This window comes from Watersipora subatra, chromosome 7 (genome assembly GCF_963576615.1).
Source record: "Watersipora subatra chromosome 7, tzWatSuba1.1, whole genome shotgun sequence".
Taxonomy (NCBI): domain Eukaryota; kingdom Metazoa; phylum Bryozoa; class Gymnolaemata; order Cheilostomatida; family Watersiporidae; genus Watersipora; species Watersipora subatra.
Window position 1 is genome coordinate 53,074,837 of NC_088714.1, and position 15,250 is coordinate 53,090,086.

Below are 15,250 nucleotides of genomic sequence, written 5' to 3' on the forward strand. Positions count from 1 at the left end.
TTGGCTGCATTAATGCTCTAAATCTATAAGCTTCTATTGGACGACGTGATATAAAACATTTCTTTCAGTGACACACAGAATTATGTAAGCGAGAGGAATGGTCTGTTTATGAACTGTAGCTTTGACTGAGGAGCATAGAAGAGCTCAGTCTATTTAAGTAGCATCGCTCTACTCTGTGTAGAGAGCTGGCCAAACTTTCTCCAATCAAATGGACTTCATACAGGAGATTGTAAAATTATCGTATTCGTATTTTAATATTGGTTGTTTTCATAAATACACTGGTCTCAACAATGTTTCTTTGACACTACAACTACTGGCTCATTGATGACTGGTCATGCTTGTACTGTAGGTTGATCGACATTTGTACAGTATATGGATATGCACTGTGTTGCTCGATACACTGTCATATCACTGAATCTCTGTGGTGACATCTTTCAATGAAAACCTAGTAATTGAAAAGTATGAATTGTCCGAAATCAATCATAAAATTGTATTGACTTGCTGGCTAAAATAAATCACTAATACACAATTTAGGGAAAATGACAATGCTTACTGCAGTTCATTGCTCACTTCTTACCATGCTATATTTATATAAGGATACAAAATATAATATAAAATGCAATATAGAATTGCTTACAAAAATGCCTAGGGCAAATTTGCCCTTGCAAAAGCAATATGGTTCAGAAGTTTCAGAAGCTATACTTGTACAAGGCTGACATCATCTGCCCCTTCCTACAAGAAAACAATGATATGAAGCTCAGTCTAATGTGGTTACACTGGTAATCCTAGAGAAATCAGCTTAGTGATTAATTCAGTGATATATCTACTTATGTGATTTTTCAAGCAATGAACTAACCAAATTGCCCGAAGGGCCAGCAATATACTTACTTGAAAAAAAACACGTACGGAGATATAAAATTACTTATAGTAATAGAAAACCATTTTTAAGGATCCAAAATCACCTACTATGATTAAGAATTATCTACAAGGATAGGCAACTACCTATATACAAGGATAGGCAACTACCTATATACAAGGATAGGCAACTACCTATATACAAGGATAGGCAACTACCTATATACAAGGATAGGCAACTACCTTTATACAAGGATAGGCAACTACCTATATACAAGAATATAAAACTATCTACAGAGATAGAGAATTGCAGCGCTCTCTGGGTTGCAAAGTTCCTGTAATACAGTTCTTGCACACGATGTCTTTTTCATCCCGCCTGGCAGCATTTTTTTCGCCATACGACATCAATAAAAATTTCTTTTGAAATTAAAATTTGGCAGTCGGTGTGCTGAATACGTCAGAATAACAAAGATGCCGGTATGCTATTTGCCGAAATCCTTCCCACAATGCCTGAAAGAGATACGGTGCTCGCTCTCAGTTTAGCGTTATTCGTTATAAGTTATAGTAAAAACAAAACTGGAAACAGGTGATAAAATTTTAGACGATGACAAAATTAAAGTTTGGTTTAGTAAATTACATACTAAAACTTAGCCTTTGATGTGTGTTTAGTAAGCTAAATTCATTTAAATTAAATTCAAAGTTCATGTTATACATTTGTCTTGAAGATAAGAACTCCTTACGGTATGTACTACACATAATACATGGTAATTTTACATTTTATTGCAGATCATAACTGCATAATACACTAAAGTTACTGTAAGTAACGATAGTTACTATAAGGTTAACAGACTATTTTATAACTAATCCCACGACCAAACAAGAGTGAAACGATTGATTGGGAGAATTATGATAAATGTACATGTGCACACAACTTCCGAAAATTTATCCGTTAACGGCCGTCACCAAACCCTTGCAACGAAATCCTATCAACAAATTCAACTATTTTTCAGTAAAGTCATTTAAGTATAATAATGATACAAAACGCATATAAACCTATTTAAATATGTTACCAAGCCTGTGAAAGGTTCTCGCAAATTCCTAAAACTAACCCATCTGATCGGATTCTACACAAATAGACAGATTTTTTTGGACGAAAGTCGCCACAAAACGCTTGAAAAGCTTGGATTAATAAAAGTTAAGACCGGAAATTGAAACGCCGGGCAACGTCTTGCGTGTCTTGCGTCTCTAAAGTCTTGCGCGTTTCACGAAAAAAACACGTGCACTTTTCACCAGTCTATAGCATTGTTGAATTGCCGAAGGTTTCGGCAATTAACATAGGAGTACAGAAATCATTTCATTCTTGCCGATTTCAACTTTTTCATTTTCAAATTCATTTGCCGACATATTTGAATACTTTCGCATTCTAACTGATGTCCAACACAGTGTCAGTAAAGCAAATGACGTTGATATTTTTAGCAGTTCTTATGAGATTATTACAATAATTAATAATAAGTTTGGATGACTACAGAACAATGACTACGTAGTACTGATTTTCCAAAAATCTAACGCAGTGTAAAAAAAGGGTAAGACGATGATATTTTTTCTAATGCTTGTAATGAGATTATTACAATAATTAAATATAGGTTTGGATGACTTACAGAACAATGGCTACGTAGTACAGACTTTCTAAAAATCTTTATCAGTGCATTTTACTTCTAATATTGGCCGATATTGCATTTCTCTTTTTGCAGGAGGAGAGATATAAACATATAATATTTTTCTTTCATTATTGCTATTTGTTGTATATAATAACACCCACACCCAGTACATTACAGCTACCATTGCAGTTATCCTATTTGACTGCTAATATTGCATTTTTCAACCATCAGTACCCTTTCTTTTTTTCCAATATCACTTTGGTCGTGGGCTGTATGACTGTGGAATTTCTAGTTTTTAATACAGTAATTTAATATGAAATTTTGATGCTTTTTACCAGGGGTGTTCGCGTTAAAGGATTATTCTGGGTTTCTATATCCTTCTATACGACATGTTTGCCTTACTATGTCAACACCGGGACAAATTAATGTCAGATGGGAGGGGGGGGGGTTCACTGTACCTACAGGGATAGAGCATCAAGAGACAGGTTAGGAAATTATCAGGAGGCTCAGCAGTAATGCTAAGCTATTATTTTCAGGACAATAGCCAATCATATTAGAGCCCAGACTACGACAGTCTCGTGATGGCGGCGAATAACTGTTCGTTTTTGAGCTTGTAAGAGCTTGTAATCATATTTTCACATATTTCACCTACAGCACAGCAGAGTAAGTTTGTTACAAGTAAACCTGTAAATAAATTCAGCTTGCTATACAGACACGTACAAATAAGTTTTAATCTTGGGCTATATTAAACTTAATTCTAATTTTATTTCCATTTTCAGTTGCTAGTGTTTCTTCTTCTTGATGCTTGGCTCTTTTTGTCTTGCTATGATCTAGCTTTCACCTAAATTTGTGATCGAATTTTTAAAGAAATTTTCACACTGACCTGCCGAGAAAGACCAAGCGATGCTGATCTAAGCGGTCTCTTGTGCTCTTGATCACTATGTGGCCGCATCGAAAACCGTCTCGCATGCCCGTATCTCAAATTTGTCTCGCATCTCAAGGCAAAAACTTGCTCAAAATTCTCCTCATATCTCAAATTTCTTGTATGTTAAGACACTCATATGTCGAGGTATGACTGTACTTTAAAAGCTCACATTTGAAAAATTATAGTCTTAAACTAAACAGCTAACAATTACAAACTGCACCTTTATTTTTCACTAGTTTCTTATCTATTCTTTTTGCTGAGAGCTCTTTGCTAACAAAACCTTCAAGTATAAAAGTGTTATTTCAAATTATATAACCTTGCTAATTTTCTGGAGCTTAAAAGGTGGGTAACTGACCTCTTTGTCATGAACAGTACAGCAGCGACGGCAGCAAAGGCACAACACTTTGCTCCCCTTCACAAGGAGAGTGATAGCCTGTATAAAGGCCACCAGTCCGCTGACAGCCATGGTTGCTTCTAACACTATCCATGCAGTGAACACAACCTGAAAGGGAAATATATGATCAATGAAGTTGACCGTCCTTTGTAAGACTTAACACTGCCAGATGCAAAACAATTTTTCAGTTGATCAGCAACCAGCCCCATAGTTGTTCTTACAGTGACACAATCATACCACCCGTACCATCATACTACCCGTACCATCATACCACCCGTACCATCATACCACCCGTACTATTATACCACCCGTACTATTATACCACCCGTACTATCATACCATCCGTACCATCATACCACCCGTACCATCATATCACTCGTACCATCTTACTACCTGAATGAAGTTAAGTCAACAACCTCTCCAAACACCATGTTTTTGGATGATAAAGTTAAAAGTCAGTTTTTCAAAAACCGTGAAAGTTGTTTATTGTGCAATATCCAGATGCACTTGCTTTATGCTTTCTATATCTCGTTACAAATGTAACGAGGTATAGAAAGCGCAACTAAAGTTGCAATCGTTCAATGACAACCTCTCCTGCTGCATTTTCCAGATTGGGACTTTTTGGCATAGATTTTCCAACACAGGTTGCAAGTTCAGAACTTATTTATCTTTTGTTGTGACTTATGGCTCAACAAATTTTAACTAAAACCTTTACAACAAAAATTTATACATAACGGCTACATTCATGTATTTGACGGATGTATTTGACGGATGTATTTGACGGATGTGTTTGACGGATGTATTTTACGGATGTATTTGACGGATGTATTTGACGGATGTATTTGACGGATGTATTTGACGGATGTGTTTGACGGATGTGTTTGACGGATGTATTTGACGGATGTATTTGACGGATGTATTTGACGGATGTATTTGACGGATGTATTTGACGGATGTATTTGACGGATGTATTTGACGGATGTATTTGACGGATGTATTTGACGGATGTATTTGACGGATGTATTTGACGGATGTATTTGACGGATGTATTTGACGGATGTATTTGACGGATGTATTTGACGGATGTATTTGACGGATGTATTTGACGGATGTATTTGACGGATGTATTTGACGGATGTATTTGACGGATGTATTTGACGGATGTATTTGACGGATGTATTTGACGGATGTATTTGACGGATGTATTTGACGGATGTATTTGACGGATGTATTTGACGGATGTATTTGACGGATGTATTTGACGGATGTATTTGACGGATGTATTTGACGGATGTATTTGACGGATGTATTTGACGGATGTATTTGACGGATGTATTTGACGGATGTATTTGACGGATGTATTTGACGGATGTATTTGACGGATGTATTTGACGAGTGTATTTGACGAGTGTATTTGACGGATGTATTTGACGGATGTATTTCATAAGATTCTTCAAACTTTGGCGATGTGAAAAATTGTGAAAAGGAAGAATCACAGTAAAGATGGTGAAGTGATTTAAGAACAAACCAACATGGCCACGGATTATCAGCTGAAGCTGCTCACATTAAATGTGCAATAATATGCCAGACCGCGGAAACATTAGAACATACACTAACAGTTACTAACCAATGCTTAACAGGCGTATTGCAAGTTAAGTTTTACTATGCATGGATTCTCTAAAGAAAACAGTTAGATAAACTCATGAAGCACAACAAGTTCCCTGCAGTGCAGTAAATATGTTTGATCTGAATTCTAGATCGTTATAAAAGTTACCCAGGCTCTGATAAAAAGAAGAATTATCGATCGCTGACAGGGGCCCATCTGCCAACATAATTTTGGTTGTTGTAAAAAAATCTTAGGTTAAAGATATTTTATTTGGTTCTCACAACTGATACAAAAATGAAACATTTAATCTTGCTTGTCAACTCTACATGAATAGCCAATCAGGTGCTAGCAATGAACTTTGAAACAAACAAGCCACACTCTGGGTAGATACCATCATATCTCAAGTACATGTATGTTGCATTACACGTAGTAGTAAATATCTGTCTATCTAGGAGATTAGAATAGACACCAATTAGACTTACATGAGCACAATAGAACATTTGATTCTCTCCATTCTGGTAGCTGAAGACCTCTCCATAGAATGAAATAGGGGAGGGTGTACTAGTGGTGCTAGTTGTGCTAACGGCCCTGGCTGTGTTAGTCATATCAGAGTAGTAGTAGTCGCGAGTGTAATGCTGTATATACTCATAGTAGCTGTTAGAGTGATTTTGATGGTGAAATTGCCTATCAACAATAGAGGAAGACATTACTAAAGAGAAGATGCAAACTTTCCTACTTCATAATAGAAAAGATTTTTAAAGATAGCTTGGCACATGAAAAAGCTTTGATCAGTGATGTTAATGTTCGAAATCAGCAGCAGTGCAGCAATTGCATGCATGAACTACTAATCTTCAAACAGGAAACTATCCGTGTTGAGGTGAAGCAAATTGTTAGTTTGATGACTATGAAAGAAATCTAGTTGTTAGTAAAAACAATTTTTCATTAGTTATCTTCAAATCTTTAGTTGAAATGACTGCCAAGCAGTAGTTCCTATTTACTAATGGCTGGTGGATAAACTCATAAATTTAAATTCATAAATTACTTTTATGAAGAATAATATTGCAGAAAGGGGAATTTAAAAGTATGACTCAATACAATTGGCTGGCAAATATCAGGCAAGTTCTAAATCAACTAGTACAACCAAAGTTTTACTTACAACCGCTTCTCTTCCTACTCATACGATAGGAATTTGAGCCAATATTTCTCTTGACACGGGCAATAAGTTTTAACATATGACATAGGAAATTGCTCGAAATGTTACAGGTCTGTGAATATGAATTAATAAGCTAATATTCATTGAACATAGTATACGACAATGATAAAAATATAGCAATTAAATAGATTTAAACTATATTTAGTGTAAGTTAGACCCATTTTTACAACCGCTCACTCTACTCAATCACTCACTCTGATTCAACCAATTTCCAGGCCTACACACCTTTTTAGGCACCTTTAAGGCAAGGTAACACAAAACTATTTCAAATTATTAATTTATTAATTTAATTTATATATATAATTTAGGTTTTTATATCTAGTTTTTTACACAATTTTATGCAATCAGTTTGTTTCAATGTTATATTTATTCATTTATTTTAAATACTTATCATTGGTTTAAGCCCTGAAACAACTAAAACAAACTGCAGTCTATTTTTATAAGAATACTTGCTCCAACATATCAAATAATAGAACAGATTATCTTCATGTGTTGAGGTTTAACTCTTGCCAAAAACAAATAAAGTATTAATAGTGTTACACTGCCTAACTCTATCGATATTACCCCTATTAATAGTACCTCTATTAAAAGTACCTGTATTAATAGTACCTCTATTAATAGTACCTGTATTAATAGTACCTCTATTAATAGTACCTCTATTAATAGTGCCTCTATTAATAGTACCTCTATTAATAGTACCTCTATTAATAGTACCTGTATTATTAGTACCTCTATTAATAGTACTAATAGTAATAATAGTAACTATATCTAATAATAGTAACTATGTCACTAAATAACTCAATCACTAGAGGATGGACTAACAATATTTGGGTACTAGCTGCATATAGACAGAGAATAGTTTGGGTTTAACAATTGGAAGTACTTACTGAATTTTGTTTCTTATTCCAAATACCTTGCAGTCAGTCAGCGCTGCCAAGTTAAGAGATGATATGATGATCAAGGCAATAGAACATGCGACAGCAAACCAGTTTAGGACCAGCTGAGCAGCAATCTACAAGCATATCATTTACACAATAATAGGCGTGTCTTCCAAAGCTCAAAGAGTCAATAGACAAGCTTTATGCTATTCTTGAAACATTTCCAATTTCGGAGTTATCTGCTCTTACAAATTGAACATTTTTTCTAATGCAAACCATTGTGCGAACCCTTGAATCTCATGAAATAGAAACACATTGGAGAAATGCATTTGCACTGAAAGTTTCTTCTTCATTTGATCAAAGTATAAAACATTGTTGTTCTTGACTTAGAAACTGTACCATGTATCTCAATAAATAAATCAATATATGTGGGTGCATTCACCTTGATAAAAGCTATTGCCACATGAACCATCGGTACCATCAAGTACACCATGTGAAAATATTTGTTAAAAATGCTCTAGATGTGTGACACTACTGGCTCAATGCAAAAAAGAAACGTGGGGTAAGCCATTCCTCATTAGTTTATAGGGCAAAGCAGTTTTGTAAATGGCAGTGTGATTGTTTTCCTTTACAAACAAACTTAAATATCCAGATTTTGCTAACCAAAAGAGATGGTGAAAATAACAATGTGATAGCAATCAGCAATTACTAAGCTCTATAATAACAATAGTTTCATCAATCGTTGATCATTAATTAATAGTGGCCCATACCATGTAATATTTTCCCTTGATTGGCGACCCACCGAGAATTTGTAACAATCAATGTCTGTTTTAACATCTGAAATACTGTTTCAGGTTTCTGGGAGTTATTTAACTTCCCATTTACTTACCAGGCAACGAGCATTCTTGTTCACAGCGTATTTACCCATGATTCCTGTAGCAAGTACCTGCAAGCAGTGTCAATCTTAGTCTGTAGCTGAGTCTTTTTACAAGCTGTTAAATGTGTCTAGCATATTTTGGTTATGACACCTAGATGTACAAGGTGTCTCAAAATAAGGTACACACTCTTTGATGTTAAATAGCTAATAAAATTTCACTTAATTTTAAATTAAAAATAATATTGTACCTGAATGCAAATCTGCAAATCTGCAAATTAGATTGATTAGAAAAGATGATGTTGAATTTTTTGCTAGATCATCAGATTTGACACCTGTGGGATTTTTTGTAGGGGTTTTTAAAGGAAAAGGTGTGCAACAGAAAATGTAGCACAATTGGTGAACTGACAGAAGCAATTGAAGACGAATGTGCTCAAATACCAAAATAAATACTTTTGTAAGTTTGTATAGTTTTATATTGTCACAACGCAGATAGGTATTGAGCAGAATGGCAACCAGCTTGAACACTTAATATCGGCTGATCTTTTTTGAACATTCCCAAATATCCCGTGTATTTTGTATCCCTCACTTTTTCACTGTGGACAGTCAGAATCTTTAAGTTTAAAGGTTAATGCAAATTTATGTGCATTTTTTTCTCATGAGGATCTGTTTTCCAAGATAATGTCAATAAATTGAACAAGTTTTTGCAATTCTAAGAGTGTACGCACCATTTAGGGAGCCTTGCTTTTTTTGCAATAACAGTCTGAGAATCAAACAGCTGATGAGAGAGCTTGATAGAAATAAAATTGATAGCAAAGAGGATTTTCCGACATGGCTTCGTTGTCAAGTGTGTAAAGAACATCCACATTTTGGTTTACCATATCATCAACTGTATGCCGAGCACCGCTGATTACCCTAATATCCGGAAGTGCGCTCAGATCTCTCCGATCCCCAAGTGTAGCAGCCCGGCAGAGTTCAAGCAATTTAGACTTATCTCACTGTTATTCCATATCGGCAAGTTAGCAGAGGAAGTTATAGTTAAAAAGATAAGATCAAAACTGGAGAAAGTAATACATTCATCACAGGATACCTACAGACCTGGTGCGAGCACTGCAGATGCTTTGCGACAGTACATTGATGGCATTGCTAAATTTCTTAACAATCAAAAAACAAAATTTGTACAAAGCGTATCCTTAGATTTTTCTAAGGCATTTAATAAGCTGCAGCCTTCGATTGTCTTTGATAAAATGAGAAGACACAGTTTTACTGAGAATATTGCAAAACTAGTAGGGGTCTTTCCGACTAATCTTCAATAGTGTGTTTGTTATTTTGAAAATTTTCTAATTTTGTTTCTGTACAAGTTGGTAGTCTCCAGGGTGCAGAGTTAGAACCTGTTTTATGGCTGGATTGTTGACTACTTGGATGTGGATGGTTTTTGCTCTTTAAAATATGCGGATGATCTACATTTTACAAGCCATGTTTAAATAGTAATGGCAGCAACTCTATTAGCAGTACCATACTCCGTGCTAGCTTGTGGTCCTCAAGTAATTCCATGCTTTTACATGCTGATAAGAATGTAATTATGAATTTGTCTTTATCTCGGTCTACTAGATATAATAATGATGTTTTAATGAATAATGAAGGAGTTATCTCCACTAACACAGAAACCAACTTTTTACGCAAATAATCTAAGTTTCAGCAGCCAAGGTGCACCAGTTTGTCTCTAAAGGTAACAATCGATTTTTATCCATTGTTTTTTTTGACGTCATCAAGTCGTTTAAGCATGCTCTCATTCACGAAAAAGCCGCCATATTTGTAGAAAACGATCGTTATTCTTTTAAGTAATAGTATTTATTGGTGCGGTTTGACACTATAATAAAAAAAATTGCAAACAAAAGCATCATTTTCGAAATTCATGGCAAAAGCTTTGTGTTTTAACAATAAAAGTTGTCTATAAAGATGGTCAACAACGATAAAATGACATCACAAAAAAAAGAAGGATTAATAAGACAGCTAAAGGTTTTGGGTCTCAATGCTGATCGTATGAAAACATTCTATACATCGAATATCAGGTCTTTACCGCTGTACGGTGCACCTGCTTGGCACACAACTTTATCATCTATATGTAAGGAAAGACTGGAGCAGTCCCAACGTGGTGCATCAAGAATCATTTACCCAGACGTGTGCATTGGAAATGAACTAGCTTTACTTCCACCACCACTGTTGAGCATTTATATTTTTGGTGTTTGTGCAAATCGCCAAATGCATTAGTAGTTATCCTGACCATTCGCTGAATCAGAGAATTGTTTTTAATAATCTCAGGAGGTCTTCTCCCATAACAAGCACATGTTCTGTTTACTGCCCTCAGATAACACACACTCAAAAGAGATCAAAGAGTTTTTCTAGTTTTTTATGAATTTTTTAACGATGGCAACATTTATACATAATTAGGTGAGTAAGCACAATCATTTCAATACTGCCAATCATGTAAATGTTCCATTATATACTTTGGATAAAGAGTTGAAATAAATTTTACCTTTTTACCCTTTTAGTTCCAATCCCACAGGAACGTGTCAACTGAGAGTAGGTCAATGAAATAACATTAAAACAGTCTATTTTTGTATCAGCATTCGTGCAAGAATATGTTTAGATTGTAAAATGTGTTTGTTCCATTGAGTTGCATCAAAATAAATGTCTAAATTACAATTAGTGAAACCTTAAAAACAACCTAGAGATCAATGTAGAATGCTAACTGGCAAATGCTACTGATACAAATGAACTACTTCCATAGGGTAACTAGCTGATTTCTAAAGAAATATCATGTTTGTGTAGCAAATAGCAAATTGAAATATGTAGTTCCTTCAATACCTAAAGACAAACCAATGCTTTAGCTAATCGGGCAAATCATATTTCATTTTCTGCAATGCATATAGTTATGAATTTAGTACATACTTCCCAGCAGTGTGTATAAAGGTTTTATACTTACAGTGAGACCAACCCAAATTCCGGCAGCAAAATAGTCAGACCAGTTCAACCACATCGCCACATTCAGATGCATAGAGTTTTTCACAGAGACCATGGTAAACAGCCAATAGCATGGAGGCAATTGGCATGCAATCATCAGTAGACCAATCAGAATCTGGACCAGAACTGAACTGTCAATAGAAAAACTCAAGCACATCAGTTGCTAATCCATGATGAATAATGTTCTTAATATATAAAGTAATGGATTGACAAATTAAAGATGCGCAGATGGTCTTTACTATAACAAGAGCCATGCCTGTTCATCTGCTCAAAAAAGCGCCATAACAACGCTAGCTTGTGATAAAATCACGCTTCTTTGAGCTCATCTTTCTCAGCGTTCAGCCTATTAAACATCCGTTAACAAGCTACAAGCAATATTAAATAGCTTATCTACCTTTCATAAAAGACTGAGTTTATTTTGGAAGCTGAATTTAGATAATAATGGGTTTTGAGACACCCGTTTCTATAACTCTAGATCAGACTAAACTTCTCCAACTTCCGTTCCCAAAAAAGCTAGCATACGTCACATATTTATGGGCGGAGCTTGTTGTATTGATTGTGTTGTTTTCGAGACCGATATTGAAACGCTGTAAAAAAGCCTTCATGACTTTGAAAGTTAGTGAACCAATCTTAATTTTGAGTACAATATTGGAATCAGTGCGTCTGATTTACCTAAAAAAACCGATGAAAGCGGTTCGTGGCAGTTATGGTTTAAGTTTCAACTCAATAAATAGTAGCCTACAATCTAATGAGGTTGAATTATGGCAGCATCATAAATAAAACCAAATTAATTTATTATAATTAGATTCCGTGGTAATTGGATGCTCATAGATGAACAGATTACCCCCAGCCCATGATGGCACCTTTGGGGTCAGCAAAGCAGTTGCTCTTTGTGAATATCGATTACTCTTTGACAAGGCACATGACAGCTTTCAAGTGTGTGACCAAAGCTTAACAGTCTGTAATGGTTATGGTGCGTTTACACTGGCCAACACCGACTGTGCGACACCAACAGGTGCCTTTAGGGTTATTCATGAGTAGTGTGGCACATACATGCTGGAATTTTGTTATGACATCTAATTCGATGGCATGTTATTGAACAACAGCCACTGTTTCTCTTAACTTTAAGAATAACACAAGCGAACATAACCTGATCTATTGAAAAAAGCAAATGGGAGTTTTGACAAAAATATTTGAAAATGGAAGTGTTAACAGAATAACCAATGAGGATGTTGAACTAACCGGTTTACAGAGCGGGTAGCATCTGGTGAGTACTTGCGCAGAACCTTGGATGATTTTTCAAGCGAGCTGGAGTCAGAGCCATAGCCATAGATATTGAGAACGCAGAGTGCATAGCGGCGAAAGAATGATGGCTGCTCCTGCTCCTCAGTCGAAAGCAGCTTGCCAGTCAATTTCATCTTGCACTAAAATAACCGTAAAGCATAAAATGGCCTTGACATTAGCTTATAGTAAAAAGAGCCCTCAGTAGACTTATAATAGAGCATTAAATTAGCATAAGTGTTTTCAAGAGATTTTGGCTGTCTGTAGAGGTTTTTATTTACACCGATTACCAAATTTTGTAGTTATTGAATTTATTGGTGTTTGCCAAAAAACCTACTACGATATGACTATTCTTCTGAACTGTATCCCGTCTAACTTAACATTGTCTTCTCCTACACCACATCATTAAACTATAATATAAAAATTGCCAACAAAAAGATGTTTTTATTACATGCCAAAAGAAAACAATACTCTTAAAAAGTACATACCTGAGCTGTAAGAGTTACTACTGTCACAGTTGAGAATGAGTAGATAGCTGATCCGCTTTATCTATCACTTGTGCTTTTCAATCCGACAACTGCAATAAAGCTTAAAAATTCAGACGGTTTACGTGGATAATGCGAGATGGTCCACTAGTCAGGTTAAGACTTCAGGCTATGTAGTGCCAGCGTTTACCATTCAATTATAAACCAATGGTTCAGCGAATATTGGCATGTCTAACCACATGTCCTGCTCAGTTTCCTCTTCAAAGCACATGTACTTTACTCAATTTACCTGGGCAGTATTCACAGTTGTATACGAGCAATCTTTCAAACATCGAGTAGGAAGTCTGCTTAGCTTACCGCAATCAGAGGCTGTATTAAGAGCCATTATTGCACCAACAATGGCTCTGTGATTTTGTCTGGAGATGTCTGAGTCCGGTGGCAAGGAAACCTCCATGATTGGAGAGATGCCCAGCTGTAAAGAGCAATTTAAATTTGGATTTCATTTCCATCACCACTAGTGGCCTTTTTTCTGGGAATTTAATCTTCAATCTCTTGTTTGCAGGTCAGACATTCTTGACCAGAGTTGTTCTTTTTTATTTTACTCGCAGTTAATGACAGACTGTGCGGATTTATGAAAAATGATGGAATTAGATCAGCATTGTATTTAGGCTAATGTGTATCTTTCGTTTTTTTGTGATGCCATTTTATCGTTGTCGGCCATCTTTATAGACAACTTTTATCAATAAAACACGAATCTTTTGCAATGAATTTTGAAAACGATGCTTTTGTTTGCAATTCTTTTTATTATAGTATCAAAACAACACCAATAAATACTATTAAATAAAAGAATAACGATCGTTTGCTACAAATATGGCGGCTTTTTCGTGAACGAGCGCATGTGCAAGCGGCTTGATGTCGTAAAAAAAAAACGATGGACTTGTGTGAATTTTAACAAATCTGTTGGTTTATGCTTGCAAGTCCTGGTTCAGACTAATGTTGTATGTATGGCGTGCGAGGTGATGCTTCCTGCTATTCAAACTTAATGCTGGTTCACTCTATATTGCTGTATGACGGCTTTTCCTTTCGGTGTTCATAGGAAACCAATGACATCAACAAAGCAACGCGGATACGTCGGGAAAGTTTGCAGCTGTCCAGCTTTCGCGATATTTTGCCGAGCATTAACGACCGCTTGTACAATGTTTATTAATTCAGCGATAGCAATTTGTAGTCACAGATAGCGTGATTTATTTCTGTTTATGATAGTTGTTGCAAGACTAGTATTTCATTCACCCACGCAAAAAAAGATGTTTCTTCACAAAAATTTAAAAAGAAAAAAGAGAACTCTTTGTCACGGAGTATTTGCTGATGCAAATGCGGTTGGGTTCGGAGTAGTGTGAACATTGTTATCATTGGCGATCACCGAAGTATTGTGACATCAATGCCGAGATATGGCGATAAAGGGTGAACCAGCCTTTAGGCACCATGGCTCAAGAAGAAGTGAATTACATAACAAAAACATAATAATTGCAAGCCAAAAGTTGTCTCTTACATAAATAATCGTGTAATGCTGATTATTCTTACGTCTAACGATTTTCAGAGGAAACCGGAACTCTTTACTGGAAGTTTTTTTGAAACTAAAACTCATGGGCCCTCCAAACTTATAACAAGCTCATTCCATTGCCTTTCACGTACACGGGCATTCATGAAATAAATGTTTGTAATTATCATGAACACAAAACAGTTTCTTTTTAAATTAAAATATACAAATAAATGATACCAGAAATATCCAAGTTTTTTACATAATAGCAAATATGTCGATATATCTATGTATATTAAAATATATAAATTGATGGTTCACAATATATTATGATTCGCGACTGCAAATTTGCAATACTAAAGTATTTGATGATGTTTGGACATTGTGAAGCTCTACATAAGACAACTGTAAGGTAAGACAACTCTACATAAGACAACTGTAAGGTAAGACAACTCTACATAAGACATGGGTAACTGTAGCAGCACGAGATGCACCAAGTTCATCACCTCGGACTTGACAA

The 15,250-nt window shown here is 35.6% G+C and overlaps 1 protein-coding gene across 1 annotated transcript; it reads right to left on the bottom strand.

Annotated features, from left to right (window-relative positions):
• Positions 1-404: 404 nt before the first annotated feature.
• On the bottom strand, positions 405-13,230 carry LOC137400328 (uncharacterized). Its single transcript, XM_068086659.1, has 8 exons — positions 13,197-13,230; positions 12,670-12,851; positions 11,390-11,558; positions 8,419-8,475; positions 7,539-7,663; positions 5,921-6,122; positions 3,794-3,940; positions 405-732 (listed from the first exon to the last, which is right to left on the bottom strand). Exons 2-8 carry the CDS (start codon positions 12,843-12,845, stop codon positions 697-699), a joined length of 912 nt encoding a protein of 303 aa, XP_067942760.1. The 5' UTR covers positions 12,846-12,851; positions 13,197-13,230; the 3' UTR covers positions 405-696.
• Positions 13,231-15,250: the final 2,020 nt, after the last annotated feature.

Bases quoted from the DNA above. Each gene is read 5' to 3' on its own strand.
- LOC137400328 (XM_068086659.1), bottom strand. From the start codon at position 12,845: ATGAAATTGACTGGCAAGCTGCTTTCGACTGAGGAGCAGGAGCAGCCA. The intron at 11,559-12,669 runs GTTAGTTCAACA...TTCTATTGACAG, and splicing joins GCTACCCGCTCTGTAAACCG to TTCAGTTCTGGTCCAGATTC. The intron at 8,476-11,389 runs GTAAGTATAAAA...CACTGCTTGCAG, and splicing joins GAATTTGGGTTGGTCTCACT to GTACTTGCTACAGGAATCAT.